General features: G+C 44.1%; 1 protein-coding gene across 1 annotated transcript in view; it reads left to right on the forward strand.

Annotated features, from left to right (window-relative positions):
* The window catches only part of TLN2 (talin 2), a 454,454-nt gene that overhangs the window by 421,342 nt on the left and 15,946 nt on the right, over window positions 1–17,166 (forward strand). Inside the window, exons 53-54 of the mRNA XM_025390086.1 lie at window positions 8,296–8,401; window positions 9,254–9,378. Of these exons, the coding sequence (XP_025245871.1) occupies window positions 8,296–8,401; window positions 9,254–9,378 (231 nt within the window). The remainder of the gene's footprint in view (window positions 1–8,295; window positions 8,402–9,253; window positions 9,379–17,166) is intronic.

Raw genomic sequence — 17,166 nt, forward strand, 5'->3', positions numbered from 1 at the left:
TAAAAATTAGTCAGGCATGGTGGTGGGTGCCTGTAATCCCAGCTACTCGGGAGGCTCAGGCAGGAGAATCGCTTGAACCTAGGAGGTGGAGGTTGCATTGAGTCAAGATCACACCACTGCACTCCAGCTTGGGTGACAAAGCAAGACTCCATCTCAAAAAAAAAAAAAAAAAAAAAGAAGTCTGCTACTGGGAAGGTGCCGTTTCTGGCTAGTGGATGGTACTTGCTAACAGTGGGCTTGCAGTAGCAGTGCCCTCTGCCTCCTAAATGGGAGCTCTCCCCCTATGCTCCATTTCTCCTTATTTTTCCCCCCTCATGCTTTTGCTTTTGTCTTATTCATTTTGGGGGAAGGGAGGAGATACAGGGATCCTCGTATTTCTATTTCACCACTTCTCCCCAGTTCCATTTCTGAGTTGAAGCAGATTTTCTCCAGCACCTGTGCAGCACTGATAATGTACATGACGTCTGTGGGTCCAGGCCCTGCATACACGGGCCTCAGGTTGGCGATCTGTACCTTGGCCCTTGGTGAGTCATTTAACAAGAACCTCACTGTGTGGGGTCTGCCTCCAGCTTTATGTCTGACACATACACAGGCCTGGATGCAAATGGAGTGAAGGTCTCCCCTTTCACTCTCCAGCAAAAATACAGCTTATTTTAGGGAGAGGAATTCTGTCTGCGTAAGGAAGGGCAGGTGCCGGCACTTGTCTTAGGGAGAAGTTTCTCTCAGGGGAAAGGAAAACGGAGCTCTAACAGGGTCACCTCCCTGACCACATGCTGACCCTAAACCCTATCCCAGTATCCGGGAATGAGGTGTTGGATCTGCTCAAGTGCTTCCTTTCTCCTCACTTCCCCTCTCCATGCCCACCTTGTTTGGGTGAGCAAAATAAGACAAGGCTGTCTTATCTATATGGTGTGCATCTGTCTGAGGGGCGGGCAGGTGGCTGGCCTCTGCCTGAGGGGAGGATGAGAGGTCCAGGATCTCTAGGAACATTGCAGAAGGTCTGGGAACAGTCCCAGGCCACACATTCAGAGACTCTTGCTTAGTGGCCACTCAGTCGCTCTGTCAGCATCAGCCCTGCTGGTACACGGCAGCTTTTTCTGTAACAGGAAGAAGGTCACTTGCTGCAGGGAGACCCAGCATCACAGGTCATTCAGGAGGTTTCATCTCATGGAGGCTGGAGATTGGAAGGAGGGAGAGTGACCACTACTTTCTTTCCCAGGGCCTAGGCAAGAACAGATTGCACTTTGTGGCCAGACGTGCTTCTCTGGTGACCATTGACATTGTAGTTGATTGATTTTCTGTTATGGATTCTTCCTTGTATTTTCTGTAGAATCAGGACTCTTTTTTTTTTTTTTGAGACGGAGTCTCGCTCTGTCACCCAGACTGGAGTGCAGTGGCCGGATCTCAGCTCACTGCAAGCTCCACCTCCCGGGTTCATGCGATTCTCCTGCCTCAGCCTCCCGAGTAGCTGGGACTACAGGCGCCCGCCACCTCGCCCGGCTAGTTTTTTGTATTTTTTAGTAGAGACGGGGTTTCACCATGTTCGCCAGGATGGTCTTGATCTCCTGACCTCGTGATCCGCCCATCTCGGCCTCCCAAAGTGCTGGGATTACAGGCTTGAGCCACCGAGAATCAGGACTCTTAAATCTTATGTGTTACAAACTTGGGTGGTTGATATGTCTGTTAAAAGCCTGCCAGCTGAGTTTCTTGTCCTCATTGTATACAATTATTGTCATTGTAGTTCGTCACTGGGGTAGAAATATCAGTGTCCTAGTTCTCTAAGGCCATTCAGAGGTTTCTGGTAGCTGGTACTAAAATGAAATCACTACTAGGAAGAAAAGCTAAATGATAGTAAAACTATTCCTATAAAAGAAACAGAATCTATCTCATCTTTTGTGATAAGGATTTTCCCCCTTGAGACTGAAAAGATCCAAATATATTTTAAAGATAAAATTGTTAAAAGTTAGCAACTAAGTGTGAGAAGCAATAGAAAGGAAGATTAAAAGTTACCTCCAAAGTTCTCCAGCTTCAAGATTAGGATCATGGTAATGCTATTGACAGAGCAAGACAGAAGAAAGGGAGATTGTATAGATAAAATCTATAAAATTTACAATGTGCCTAAGTTTTATTAGGCACACTGTGCATTTGATACATTCTCTAGATGTAAAGATGGAGGAGGAGATATAGTTCTAGTGCTGGCAGTTGAAGGCTTTTATTCATGTATATGGGCTTTTTGTTTTTTGTTTTTGTTTGAGACGGAGCTTTGCCCTTCTTGCCCAGGCTGGAATGCAATGGCGTGATCTCAGCTCACTGTAACCTCTGCCTGCTGGGTTCAAATGATTCTCCTGCCTCAGCCTCCCGAGTAGCTGGGATTACAGGCAAGAGCCACCAGGCCTAGCTAATTTTGTCTTTTTTGTAGAGATGGGGTTTTACCATGTTGGCCAGGCTGGTCTCGAACTCCTAACCTCAGGTGATCTGCCCACCTTGGCCTCCCAAAGTGCTGGGATTATAGGCATGAGCCACTGGGCCTGGCCAATATGGAGTTTTATTAAGAGCATACAGTACAGACATATAGAGTCAAGGCTAGATCTTGAGAAAGCATGAATCAGTAGAAGCCAGGAAAAAAATTGGAGAAATAATGGAAAAAAGAGAACTTCAGAAATAGTCACTGAAAGAAGGGGAATACAGGAAAAAGACTTATCATTTGGGCTTTATGGTTGATTCATTAAGTCATCGTTTATTTTATTGACTTCCTTCCATAGACCACACAAAAGAAATACAAGCTAAGCACATAATGACCCCTGCCTTCAAGTAGCTCCCAATCCATTTATAATCTAGTCAGTCTCCCTCAGTGGTCTTGGTTGTTGTTTATAGAATGTTAAAGAGTAAAACAATCAAAGATACAACTATCAGAAAAAAAAAAGAATTCTCCCCCTTGAGGGTGACAAGTGCTGATGGCTCTGACATCCGAGGATGTGAATGAAATAGCATTATGTATGTATTTATTTACTCATTTGTTCATGTTCATGTATTTATTTTTGTTCCTTAAAAAGCAAGACAGTCTTTGAAGAGTATTTTCTAATAAAAACTATAGGCAGAAAACAAGGTTCTGTTTCTAGGGAATTGTCATAAACATATAAAAAATACATGTTCCTGGTGAAAAATTATAGAAACCCCCACAACCGTATTCGGTCACCTAAATTGTGATAACATTGGTCACTGTCTTAGGGCTGCTGCCAAAAATATGTTCCCATTCACACCGTTAGCTTTAACTTCTAGAAATCTGGGTTAAAGTAAGGATAAGAAAGAGGAGTATTGTTTTACACTGAGAGTCCTGCAAGCCACAAGACTGACAGGCCAGTGCTGTGTGAACACCCAACAAGAAATGAGGAAAAGGAGAATGCCCAAACCTGGGAAGTAGTGTTCATTTTCAGAGGGGATTCTAACGACAACCAGAAAATGAAAGCCAAATTGCCAGTCTGGAAAAAGACATCAGAATTTTGTTGAAATTCTTTTTAGGGTAGAAGAAAAGAATGTCTAGTCAAATGGGATTAGTTATTTGCAGGTGATAGATTTAAAAAGCAATTAAAAACCAGAGATTTTGATTCTCTCTGTCTGTCTCTCTCTCTCTCACACACACACACACACACACACACACACACACACACACTCACTCACTCTGCCCTTCACTCTGCCCTTCACTCTGTTCTTTGGGAACTGCAAAAAGACTGTGTATGATCATATGACCATGGCCTCTCCATTCTGAAAAAGAGTCGACTTAAACTGGACTGTACCTGTAGATCTTAGGGTAGTCTTCCTGAAATGCTTGAAAAATTGATCCCGTTTTTAACAATTTAAGGAGAATCGCCGGAGATTCCTGAGAGCTGAAGAAAGGTCAGATAATTGTTCATTTATTATAAAAAGGGAAAGAGAAAATTCCAGAAATCAAGGTTTAGAGAAAGTGTCCAGCAATCTGCAGAAATAAGTTGAGGTCATTTTCAGGTGGTACGAGGAGAATCGGGGGTCCTCTTCAGTGAGTTGCTTTTCTGAAATCTCGGCACATGAAAATATGCATGAGTTTATGGTGTCCTCGCCTTGTTCGGTTATAATATCTAGAGCCAAGGATTCTTAACCTTTTATGGCTGGTTTGTATATTTTAGTTTTTCTTTGGAAAATGCTTAAATAAATACAGAAACTAATAGCAGCATCCATGTACCCACCATCTATGATTGACTAATTTTGTTAACAGTTTGTCCTATTTGCTTCAGATGCTTATATTTTAAAGAAACATATCAGTAATAAAGTTTGTATCTATTCCCACTCCCATTCTGTCTTTCCCCCTGTTGTAGATGCCAGTGACTGTCCCGATTTCAGCGTTCTTCATCTTTTGTGGGTCATGGGCCCCTTTGAGCTAGAAGCCCTGGGTCCTTTCCTGCCTTCTGCAACCGTCATCAAAGAAACATCAGCACAGACCCACAGAATGATCCTCAAACTGTTAAGAGGAGTCACAGACCCACAAAACCGAGTTAGAACCTTTTGGTATTTAGAGACTGCAAATGGAGAACCCCTGCCTGGGGAATCCTTTAGATAATTCAGTTAACTCTCAACAAACATAGGATCTAATTTGGACAGAGCCATCTCCCCGCTGCCCTGAGAGCTGCTTTATGACGCTTTAGAGATGTCCTTTTGAATGATGGTGGCCTCCTGCATTTGCTGTGTGCTGGTTTATCGTAGAGGATTTGTATTGCAGGACAAAAAGCAGCTACTTTGCCTCTGCAACTATCACAGTTCAATATTTCTGCAAAACCACAGTTTGAGATCTGTGGCAGGGATAAAATTACCCTCGCTTCCACTGGCAGAGCTTTAATTTGGATCTGTCTATTGTCTGCTATCAGAAATCATGTTGACTTAATGGCAGAATAAAAATAGAACTCCTCTTCTCCTCGTTATCTAAAGCTCAGGTTCTTTATCGGGGCTGTTCCCTGTCTGCGGGCCATCATGGTGTACACTGCTCACCAAGGGTGCTCCTTTTAGAAACAAGTCTTTCATCATTCCACTTTGTGAGAATGTTGGTAGAAGTATGTGAACAAACATCCTTCCCTTGTCTTTAGCTTAGGGGAAAATCATTCAATCTTTTACCATTAATTATGAGTGTCCCTACCATACCTTTAACCCTTTGCTTATTCATGCTGTGTTGGCCACTTTAGGGAAACCATTTAACAATGCCTGTGGACTGCTTAGCTACTGAGATCCTGAGCCATAACTATGAGTAACCTAGTAGTCTTACAGCATATATTGTTTCAGATAAATATGGTACAAGCCTTTTGCAATTAACTGGTGACAAATGCCACCATCTAAGTCTAGAGCAGTGGTTCACAACTATGGCCACATATGAGAGTCACCCAGGGAACTTACAAAAATTCTTATGCCCAGGCCACACACCGGAACAATTCTGTCAGTAGCCCTTTATGTATATACTAATTTATATAATCTCACCACACCTCTACAAGGGAAGTCTGTTGTGGTCACTTAATAAACTGAGGCTTAGAGAGAGGATAAGTACCTGTACATTGACATTGACTGCTGAACCTATGCCTAACTAAATTGCCTGCCCACTGACTGTCTTCGAAAGTAAAAGGCATTTATCCCTCTTCCTTCTATTTCTCCGTGGCTCTGGTGTTCTTTTGGAACTGGTCTAGGAAGCCGTCATAGTAGGACTTGTCCCAATAATGTATTGGTCTGCTTTTCATTCATTAATTCATTTGTTCATTCAAAGGTCTGTGCTGAGTTCTTAATATCTGCAGAATGAGATATATATAATATATATATATGCCCTAGTGTGAGAGAATGAGAATCACAGAGCAGCTGGAATCATCATGGAACAGTAGCAAATATGAAAGAAGTGTAAAAGATTATAAGAGGAGGGAAGATTATAAGAGGAGGGAAGATGAGGATAGATGCATGTGAAGTAATGCTCAGAGATTATTGACTAATCCATTTGTGCATATGCATAATGTCATCTATACTGCTGTGTCTGGGGCTGGTCATGGTGTAACCCATTGACTCCTCTGATCTGTTTTTTCCTAAGCTTTCTCTATAGTCATGGTGCAAAGGGGTTAGTCCTGGGTCTAAAAACCATCTTTCCAGATTCCTGAGAAAGACTGTGCTACTCCCTGGGCAGGGGAAAGGAGTGTGGGGCACCAAGAAGGGAATTAACATTTAATGCATGTCTGCTTTGTTCCAAGCATTGTGAGAAATATTCCCCATGATGTGTTATTCCATTTGATCCTTTTTTTTTTTTTTTGAGATGGAGTCTCACTCTGCCGTCCAGGCTGGAGTGGAATGGTGCAATCTCGGCTCACTGCAACCTCTGTCTCCTGGGTTCAAGCCGTTCTCCTGCCTCAACCTCCTGAAGAGCTGGGATTACAGGCATCCGCCACCACACCCAGCTAATTTTTATATTTTTAGTAGAGACGGAGTTTCACCATGTTAGCCAGGCTGGTCTCGAACTCCTGACCTCAGATGATCCACCCACCTCAGCTTCCCAAAGTACTGGGATTACAGGCATGAGCCACCATGCCCGGCCTCCATTTGGTTTTTATGCCAGCCCTGAGACAGGCATTATCCCAGCTTTACAGATGAGAAAACAGGTTTAAAACCAGTAATGTATGAAGCCAGGTTTGAACACAAGTTTGTTCATTTCCAAAGCTGATGTTTTGTCCCCTACTCAGAGGCTCCAAAATTGTGCAGAGATAGACAGCAGTTATACTTCTCTCCCAACCATCTGAACCTTTCTAAATCTGAAGATCACCTTTGGGAAACATGAGAAAGAGATAACAGAAAAGAGCAGTGGAAGAAGAATTTCAACATGAGGAAGGGATAGGATGGTGTGCACCGGAGTTTAGATCCCTGGTGGGAGATGGGGAAGAGCTGTCATCCTGTGTCATAGTTCCATTCATGGATGAGTTTGAGAAGAAATCAGCTGGGGATGTCTTAAAGGTGTTTAGGATTCCCAGGACCTTTTTTAAATCCATAAAAAACAGAAAGCAAAAGACAAGTTTTAAAAACCTTTGAACTAATTCAAAAGAGGGCAAATCCTCAGGGCCTCTCCCAGGAGAGCTTGCAGTCAGAACTCTGGAAATGGATTGTTTTCTCAAGAATCATCCTCCTGATCAGTGCGTTGTTGCTCACTTAAGGATTTTGTCTCTAGGACTTGAGTGGCACCTTTCCTCTGGTCCTTTATTTTGTCACAAGTACCGATTGGCCCCTAGCCTGGGGCTTTTGCCTTTACTCAGTATGTTTTTTTTAATTAATTAATTAATTTATTTATTTATTTATTATTTTTTTTTTTTGAGACGGAGTCTTGCTCTGTCGCCCAGGCTGGAGTGCAGTGACCGGATCTCAGCTCACTGCAAGCTCCGCCTCCCGGGTTTACGCCATTCTCCTGCCTCAGCCTCCCGAGTAGCTGGGACTACAGGCGCCACCACCTCGCCCGGCTAGTTTTTTGTATTTTTTAGTAGAGACGGGGTTTCACCGGGTTAGCCAGGATGGTCTCGATCTCCTGACCTCGTGATCCGCCCGTCTCGGCCTCCCAAAGTGCTGGGATTACAGGCTTGAGCCACCGCGCCCGGCAATTTATTTATTTTTTTTAAGAGACCGAATCTCTCTCTGTGGCCCAGGCTGGAGTGCAGTGACGCAGCCACTGCTAACTGCAGCCTTGACGTCCTGGGCTCAAGAGATCCTCCCACCTCAGCCTCCTGAGTAGTTGGGACTACGGGTGTGTGCCACCGTGCCCAGCCAATTTTTAATTTTTGTTTCAGAGATGAGGTCTTACTATGTTGACCAGGCTGGTCTTGAACTCCTAGGTTCAAGCAATCCTCCCGCCTCGGCCTCCCAAAGTGCTGGGATTACAAGTGTGAGCCACTGTACCCAGCCAGAATGTTCTTAAAGTTTGGGTAATTTTCAGGTGCATGTGTGTGTTTTATGTACAAATAAAGGACAAATGAAGGTCCAAATAAAAGACAAGTGAGGACTTTGTCTCCTTTATGATCTTTAGGAGCTTTGTCAGAGGGGACCTTAGAGGCGCCACTGGTTCCCAACGTTTTATTTCTCACACGGGGATACTGAAACCCAGTGAGTCTTAAGCGTTTTCCACAAGATTCTGAAGTCACTCGGGACAGAAATGCAACTTAAAACCAGGCTGCCTGACCCCACATCCGCTAGGAGGAATGTGCTTCTTTCTTGTCTCAGTGGTTACTAACCCCCTCATGCCTCTGACTTGTTCTTCACCTGTAGATTCTTCAGAAACCAACCCCAGAACTCAAGCAGCAGCTGGCTGCTTTCTCCAAGCGAGTGGCCGGTGCTGTGACGGAGCTCATCCAGGCGGCGGAAGCCATGAAAGGTAGGCTGGATTCTCGTGTCTTGGCGGAGGGCAGCCCTTCCAGGCAGTGCTAATACAGCAGACTGCGCAGAGGAAAAGCACAGCCTGCATGGGCCTTTAGCTGGCAAACGCAGCCGGGAATAGAGTGAGGACTTTCTGCAAGCAAATGGGTTTAGAGTTAGCTTGAAAAAGTAACATCCTCCCTGAAGCAACACTCTAGCCTTTGTATTAAGTGCTTCTACTTAAATGGTATCCTCCACCTAGAACTACTCACTTCCCTTAGGAGCCTCCCCATTTCTTTTTTGTCTGCATTTTCATTCATCAGGATATTTATTCTCCTTGAAATAATACTTCATATTTTGAAAATGATACTATCTGACAGCACTGTTTGGACACCCTTTATGCTTACATAGAAGCAGCCAACTCACCTGGGAAAGGTCTTCTCACCAATTTCCTTTACTTTGAATTAAGGTGAGGGGTCATTCCTCCTGGGTTCCAGGGAGAAGAGAATGGCAAATTCCTGTGTGACCTACAGCATAGTCTAGTGTCTCCTGAGGATGCTTACTTATATTCGTGAGCTTTAAGTTCAAAGTCAAAGCAAGGCTCAAGCCTTGGTCCATGAGATCATTTTTGAAGCTGCCTGGTGACTGCCCTGTGGTAGGGCCATACACACAACCGATTTAGAAAACCAGGATTAGCATCCCCACCCCCATCCAGATGGCCTTTATGAGAGACCGAAGGAAGGTTCCTTAGGACAATGCAGGTCAGGCTCCTGGAGCCTTCATGCATGCAAATCCAGATATTGTTTGTAATTAAGCCAGTGCCCTGAGGTCTGCAGCTACCAAGAATCACTTTCTTTTGGACTGATTCTAGGAACAGAGTGGGTGGATCCAGAAGACCCAACTGTCATTGCAGAAACAGAATTACTGGGGGCTGCAGCATCCATCGAAGCTGCTGCTAAGAAGTTAGAGCAACTGAAGCCAAGAGCAAAACCAAAAGTAAGTGTTCATTTATGGTTGGCTGTCCAGTGTCAGTGGGTTCTTCCAGTGGGTGGCTGTGAAGTGGAGCGAGGAGTGCTGCAGGGAGCTTGACTCCTTCCTCACGGTCAGATTAGCAAGCGGAAAACCGGATCTACCTGCCCGGCACTGCTTTAGAGTATGGGGGAAAAATGGCTCATGAGTCTAAGTTAACCACCCAGAAAAATACCTCTGTGTGTCCAAAGGAAGAATGGGGGCATTTGCAGTCTTGATTTAGTTCCATTGTCTAAAGCAGGTATTGGATGCTTTCTGTCGGAAGTTGCTGTGACTGGAGAGGAGATTGTTAGCCTCCAGTTTTCTGGTTTCTCTTTTGCTTTTTACAAAGAAATAGCACTGCTGGGAATCAGAGGGCAATGAGAACTTCAAAAGTGCACCCATTCCAGGCTTTTTCAGTGTATGCTGGAGGTGATGGGTAGCTGGTATGTTTTTTCCACCTTTGTTTGTCATGTAGATAAATGTTTAAAACTTAAGATTATAGGATATGTGAAGAGAAATAGCCATTTAAAGGAAAGAGATACTTTTAGATTAGGCAGGAGGAAGGACGCTTTCTAAATAAAAGGATGACGAGCTACTGCTGTCTGCAGGGGCAAAGCCCCCACCCTGTTAAGCTGATACCTCCTACCCCACCTTCCATGGCTGTCTTCAGCAGGAAAATGGTAGAACCAGAGGAGGCCCCTTTTTCTTCCTATTCAAGTAAGTCCCTGGTGTGGTGCATTGTAACTCACCTATTTCCAAGGACCCAGATATATTAGGAAATAATATTTGGCTTTTCCCCTCGAAAAAGGGCTGGATTCCACCAATTTAAGTATACCTAAAAATTTACCTATTTTTGTAAGACCAAGGGATGGAGTCTGGGCCCTGAAACAGATCAGACCACTCAAAAGCAGTGCCTGGGCCAGTGTAGTGTATGAAATAAACACAGACTGAGTCTGTTCAGCTTGGGAACATTCTTAAAACTTTCGAGTGTTCACAACCAACCTCCTAATAGTCACTCTGGACTTGGTAAAGGCACGTAAACATTTTCTCATCAAGATGTAACTTAAGGATTTGGGCTTCTGATTTTGGGGTTTACTAGGGTTCTCTCTGCTGGCCTCTACCTGAGAGTCTTGGGTTGCCTGATATTGCCGAGTTTTTCTTGCAAACTTAAGAGCCAAGTGTGGGTGTTGGGACAACTCCATTTTCTGGTTATGCCTTTGTTTGTGTTTTGTCAGTCCAGTTAATCGTGAATGAAAAGTGTACTTTAAACTTAAGAGTCAACCATTAACTAAGATTTAGAGGTTTGGTGCATAATGTTTTTCCATTTCCTTGTCTGATGTATCACGAGTGGCCTTTCTTGGGGAGGGCTCTGTCCACTAATGCCGAAGCCATGTCAGTTGACACATTCGTTCTCCTGGAGAATTAGCCTGGTGCTAATTTAACATTAACACTTCCCCATATTCTAAGAGCTCCTGTCTCAATGTCTTTCTCTTTGTCCTTCCGCAGGGTCCTTCTGAGCTCTTGTCTGTCCCTGAATCCTGGTTTCCCCGTCTGGTCTTTCACTTCACGATTCCAGATGGGAAAACAATTATTAAAGTTCCTACCCCATAGGATTATGGTTATAATAATAAGATAGCATAAGAACACTGCCTGACATACAGTGAGACTCAGTAAAGAGTAACTATATCACCATTATCACCATCGTCACTGAAAATGTGTGTCTGGGACTTTTTCCCCAGGAAATGCCTGAAAACAGAAAGCTCACATTGTTCAATTGCCAAGCATGTGCCAGGCAGTCTTCTAGGTACTTTATGAGAGTCACTCATCTGATCCTTTCAAAAAGTCCATTAGAATCAGAAGCACCAAGAGGCGAATTACCTTGCCATGGTCAGAGCACCGTCACTCAGTTGGGAGGGCTATGTATGGCCCTGGGTGGCAGTTTCAGTCCATACCAGTCCGTTTCCCTACCCCATTGTCAGAGAAGGCTGGTCTAGTCCCACAAAGGCCATTGGTACTTTATGTGTGCCCTTTGAGCTACTAATCCCACCTCTGGGAATCTCTCCTGAGGAGGAAATCCAAGAGGGGAAGAAAGTTGTGTGCCTGTGAGAGGGTTGTCCCTTGCAGCCTTGTCTGTAGTAATGAGCAGTTGGATGTGGACCAAGTGTCTCCTCGAAGGAATATTATGCAGCTATGAAAAATAATGGTTGCTAGGACTGTGTAGCATGAAGAAAATGCTCATGGTATAACAGAAAGGATGCAGAATTATATACTCATTATGATTACAACTCTAAAAGCCCACAGATGAAAAAAAAATAAGTAGGGAATGTACAAGAACGAAGATGGAATTGGGATGATGGAAGGGTCTGTATTTTAACATTTTATAAAACAAAGGTTTAAAAATAACCGCACCTTAAAAATTAATGGTGACTGCTGAAGCGGGCCAGTGAGGACTCCCTACAGTACTCCAGGATCATATAGCCTTTGTGTTTGCATTGAGGATTTTTATAGGAAGGCCAAGGAATCCTTTGGCCAAGGTCAAGGTTACCACAACTGATGATGTGAATCCTTTGTTTGAGGGTTCCTACCTTAGGTCACTCTCATCATATTAGGAAGGGTGGTGGGTACTTCTAGAATGCTTTACAATGGTCTGAAGTCTTTCTCTGCCTAATGACCAGAGGCAGACATTATCTATGAAACTGTTTTGGAAAACCTTCAACCCAAACCATAGTTTTTGTGCCTAATAGGGCAATCCACATTGCAATAACTTTTGCATGGAATAAAATATCCTCCTTGCCTTTATATAGGAGTTTATTTCCTCAATTGAAAAACAGTAACAACAATCTGCACCAAAATCAGCCAGTCTTTTGAGGTTAATCACTTCTCTCCATTCTCTCCTAAAATGTTAAAAAAAATCCTCAGGGTACTGTAAGTAAACAATTGCTTATTACATCCCTATAACCCTACCCTCGCACACACACATGCCCTCTGTATATGGATGTATTCACACTGCTTTCAGGAAGAGTTTGGGGAGGGACAGTAATTTTGTCAAAAAATGCTCTGCTCAGCACATTCTCAGGTTGCCTGTTTTTAAAGGAGAGGCTCATGGTTTATGATGATGATTCTGGTATATTTCCACCTCAGGCTCTTAAAACTTAAGCATCACTTTTTGCCTGGAATCTCCCAGACATGCACTGTTGAATCCGCTGTTCACCTGGGGAGTTGAGAATGTCAGTGAGCGCTGGTGCATGTGCTGACAGTATTGTTAATGGCGCCGTTTCCACACCTGCAGGCAGACCTGTGCTCCAAAGACAGGTATCGGAGTTGCTGCAAAAGTGACCACCCCCTGCAGCCGTAACCTTCAATACTGTGCCTAGTCTCGAGCTCAGTCAAACCTGGATGCCTTTTCTGCAGGCCTCTGTGTGATATGTTTGATATATTAGGTTGTTATTTAATCCAACTATATATCAAACATATTCCTACAGTGTCTTGCCCTGTCTCCGGGGGTTCCTAATAAAGTTTATAAGGCAACAGGAAAGAACACGTTAAAATCACAAGTAGATTTAGAAGACGGAGCACTCATTACAATTCATGTTATCTTCTATTTCTTCTTGTAGCATTTGAGACCTGTGTCAGTATTACTAGATTATTTGCTTATTATAGAAACAAATAATAAGTGTTGATGTTTCATAAGAGCCTGGGGTATTTTGTGCGGCTTAGTTTTGTGCAGTGATGAATCCTTAAGGAATTCAGTATGCTCAGTGGAAAAAACGGTTCCAACCCATGTCTATGAGACATAAAATAAAGGTCAGGATTATAGCCTCAAACACATCTAGATTTATATTTCATTTTGGTTCATTTTTATCCTGATCTTCAATTTAGAAGTTCATGTCAGGGTTTCAGCAAAAATTCAAGGAGCACAAATCAGTTTTCTATAACTTCCCTTTCCACTCACAGTAACAATGTATAAAGCAAATCCACTATACCAGCTGCGTGGATACTGAGTCAGTGAGCTTTATACAAACCTTGGATATAGGACTAAATGTATCTCATGAAGGTAATATAATGTTGACTGAACTCTTGAATTTCCTGTTATAGGTTAACTTGTCAGTGGAGTTTGGTAATATTTAGAATAAGCCAACAGGCAGAAAGTAATTTCATAGCCTAATTGACTGTGGCAGGAAGTTTGGGATTATGATATAGAAAACCTATTTTCTGGTACATAACAGCCTTCTTTGGTTGGTTTTGACCTCTTCCTTATAGAAAAGCCTGTGAAGTATGTGTGAGTTCATTCTGAGTTCTCTCAACAAAATATTTTGTGAGCACTGCTTTCTGGGAAGAGAACTACTGTGCTCATAGCTCAGTGTTGTGGAGGAGAAAAGGTGTGAGCAAGTGGTTTAAACAGGTCAGTCATGAAAGCTTCCCCTTACTGTGTCTAGAAGTCATTGCCACATTGCTTACAAGTGAATGCGTAGTGACAGGGTTGCCAACAGCAGCATCAGAGAGGTGATGACACGGGAGAGGGTCCTGTGATGTTGGAGTCCTGGCTTCTGGAGCTACACAATGGAACCTGTCTCCGGAATCCTTCTCCATTGAGAAGCGATCTGTGTGTGTCAGCAGGTGCTCTGTCAGGCGGGTTTCAAGATGCTGCCCCAGTCAGTCCCTCCTTCACACAGCTGGAGAACACTGGTTTTGGTTTTGAGTCCAGTTACATTGTTTGACTGAAATGGCAAATGGCCATGGAAAAGAGACAGCAAGTTATTACGAACAAAGAAAAGCATGGTTTCAAAAGGACCTGCAGATGAACCCCATTTGTTTGAATTGATGTGATTTTCTTGTTTCTTTGGGTGACTTTGTCACTGACCAGCATGTTCTCTGTAGTGATAAATGTGGTGAAGGGAAAAAGGAACCAACTGTTCAGGGAGAAGGACAAATACAGCATTTTCTATATGGCTGCACATGGGCTTTGAGTGGCACTCATTGGTTCCAGACCAGGAGCATACAAGGTGTGAAAAGCAAGTATGGAGCCGGGCGTGGTGGCTCACACCTGTAATCCCAGCACTTTGGGAGGTCGAGTCGGGCGGATCATTTGAGGTCAGGAGTTGGAGACCTGCCTGACTAACATGGTGAAACCCTGTCTCTACTAAAAATACAAAAAAATATAAATAAGCCGGGCATGGTGGCACACACCTGTAGTCCCAGCTACTTGGGACTGAGTATGCTTGAACCTGGGAGGAGGAGGTTGCAGTGAGCTGAGATCATGCCACTGCACTCCAGCCTGGGTGACAGAGTGAGACTCTGTCTCAAAAAAATAAATAAGAAAAGTATGGGAGACTCCCCTCCAGGGTAGACCAGTAGGCCCTTGTCAGACCCTTCACAGACACATAAAGGGGGCTTAAGATGTAGGGAGTTTATCTGATAAGTCTTGGGAGAAGAACCCTGTTATCTTTGTCTGTGCTTTCTATATTGACATTCAAGGGCCCGTAAACAGAAACAGTGATGAAAAGATGATTCCAGTGGCATTGCTTTTCATTTTGAAAACAAAAATAAAGCAATGGATACTGTGGGAAAACGAATCCCAAGATACTAATCAGGCAAGTGCGGACCTTTTCCAATGGACAGTGCATGAACTCGTGCGTATTCCTTGGGTGCAGAGGGTGTGGTCCCTCCCCAGGCACAGGCACAGCCATTCGGCAGTTTCTTTCTCAGTCACCCATCTTGCCTGTTTAAGGTCTCTCCGGAGCTTTCCCTGAGACAAGGCCAGCTGTCCATGCCTGGCTCTTGGCAGTTCCAGTTGTTCTGGGAGGTTTACCTTTTGTTAGAACTAGTAAAGGTGGCATTCCTGAAGCCACCCCATCCATGGGTCCTCCAGAAGAGAAGCTGATCTAACCCTTGCACAGTTTGGGGCTTTGCATACAGGCTAAGGCCTCCCTCAAGGCACGTCTCAGTTCAATACCAGAAGCAAACTAGTAGCAGCCAAACTTGCAACCAAAAAAAGAGAAATGTGGCTGCCTGCTCCACTCCGGCTTCCAACTGGCAGGAAAATGCCTCACTCCTGTTGTGGGAGTTCTAGGCCTTGGCCTCCTTTTTTCCCTCAAGGACATTTAAATTAAATGCAAAATGTTCACACTTTGAAAAATATATAGCCAAGAGGATTTTTAAAAAGTTTCTGATGCACTATGACCTTATTTTTAGTAGCAGGCGTTCTGCAAGACTCTTGAGTAACGCAGAGCAAAGGCTGAGACCCCGCTGGAAAGACGACACCGGGGTGATTCTTCAGTTTGTGGAGCCAGTTGTGAGAAGGGCAACCGTTGTGTTTTTAGCTCTCAACAAGGCATTCCCTCAAAGGAAGTTTTCAGGGAGGAAGGCAAGGCCTTTGGCCATCTGCTGTGGGTGCCTTATGCTCCTTCACCTTCAAGTTCATTGGGGAAAGGAACTCCTCTGGGGGGTTACAGGGCGTAAAGAAATAGGCCAAGGAAAAGACCATGGGTGGACATTCTCTTCCCCCGCCCAACACTTGCCCGGGACCTGACAGGGACAGTGAGCAGGGGAAGTGGGTAAGGATGTTGAGGAGCAGGGGCAGTGGGGGATATTGAGGAGGAGGCCAAGACAGATCAGAAGAGAAAAAGGAGTTCCTGCTTATTTTAGTCACCGCCTTCTAAGAGAAGTTTAATTTGGAACTGTCCATGTCTAGGCAAAAGGACCAGGAAGGTTGAGTTGCTCCTTAAGTGACAAACAGAAAACTGAGTAACTGATACCTGGAGAAGGGCAGCGAAGACCCCACAGTCACATGGTCAGAGTACAAAGCAGTGACTACCACCCAGATTGTCCCACTCCTGGTGGGGTGCTGAGAGAGAAGCTGGCGCCCATCTGTGCTGTTTGTTACTTGACGCTTACTGATTTGTGGGTTTTACTTATAATTAATTTAGGCTGTAATCAGAAATAGCAAGAAGAATTTTTGTTAGAATTATGAGTACATAACAGGGTTTAGACAGAGGAACAGATTCATTTAGCCCCAAATCTGAAAAAAACAATTTTTGATAATGAAATTAATTGCTAATGGTTTTTGAGCATCTCCTATGAGTCAGCCATGCTTTACATATATTAATCATGTACTTGTAATGACCCCATCAGGTAGGTTAGGAGGGGAAAGTAGGCTTAGAAGATGAATGAATTAGTCTGAAGACCATGTTCTCAGAATCCATGAAAGGCCAAACGCCAAAAGGAAAAATGAGGAAAGGCTGTCCCTTTTCCCTCCTCCTTTTACCTTCTCCGCTTGCCATACCACTTCCCCTACCACCACCATTTCCTCTTCCAGGGGACATACAGCTCCTGAAACTTTAAACCCATCAGAGCAAACATATAGGGGTCTCAAATACTCTCCCAAGTGGGAAACGGGAAGGGAGCCAACCCAATATGTAGCCTTTCCCAAGAGGGATCTCAGCAGGCCCCTGCCTTTTTAAAGGGTGAGCAGGGAAGAGGTCAACTACAGGGTGCTCAGACTTTTCTAGAAGCTACCAAAAGGCCCAGGTGGGGATAAATCTATCCTCTGCAAGAGTTGGCCAGACAGCCCAGGAAAGACGATTGCTAAGAGCTGGTGGGCACCTGGCCAAATAGCCTTTTCAAGTGGAGGGGAAGGGGCAAAAGAACAGTGTATCAAGGGAGAAGATAGATTCAGCATGCAGAGGCAGCAGCAAACACCTTCATTAGGCAGAGTAGATGCTTAGTTTGTACATCTGTTCACTCTTTTTCCCAGTGCTGTCTTGTTAAGAGTGC

Source organism: Theropithecus gelada, chromosome 7a (genome assembly GCF_003255815.1).
Source record: "Theropithecus gelada isolate Dixy chromosome 7a, Tgel_1.0, whole genome shotgun sequence".
NCBI classification, from domain to species: Eukaryota; Metazoa; Chordata; class Mammalia; order Primates; family Cercopithecidae; genus Theropithecus; species Theropithecus gelada.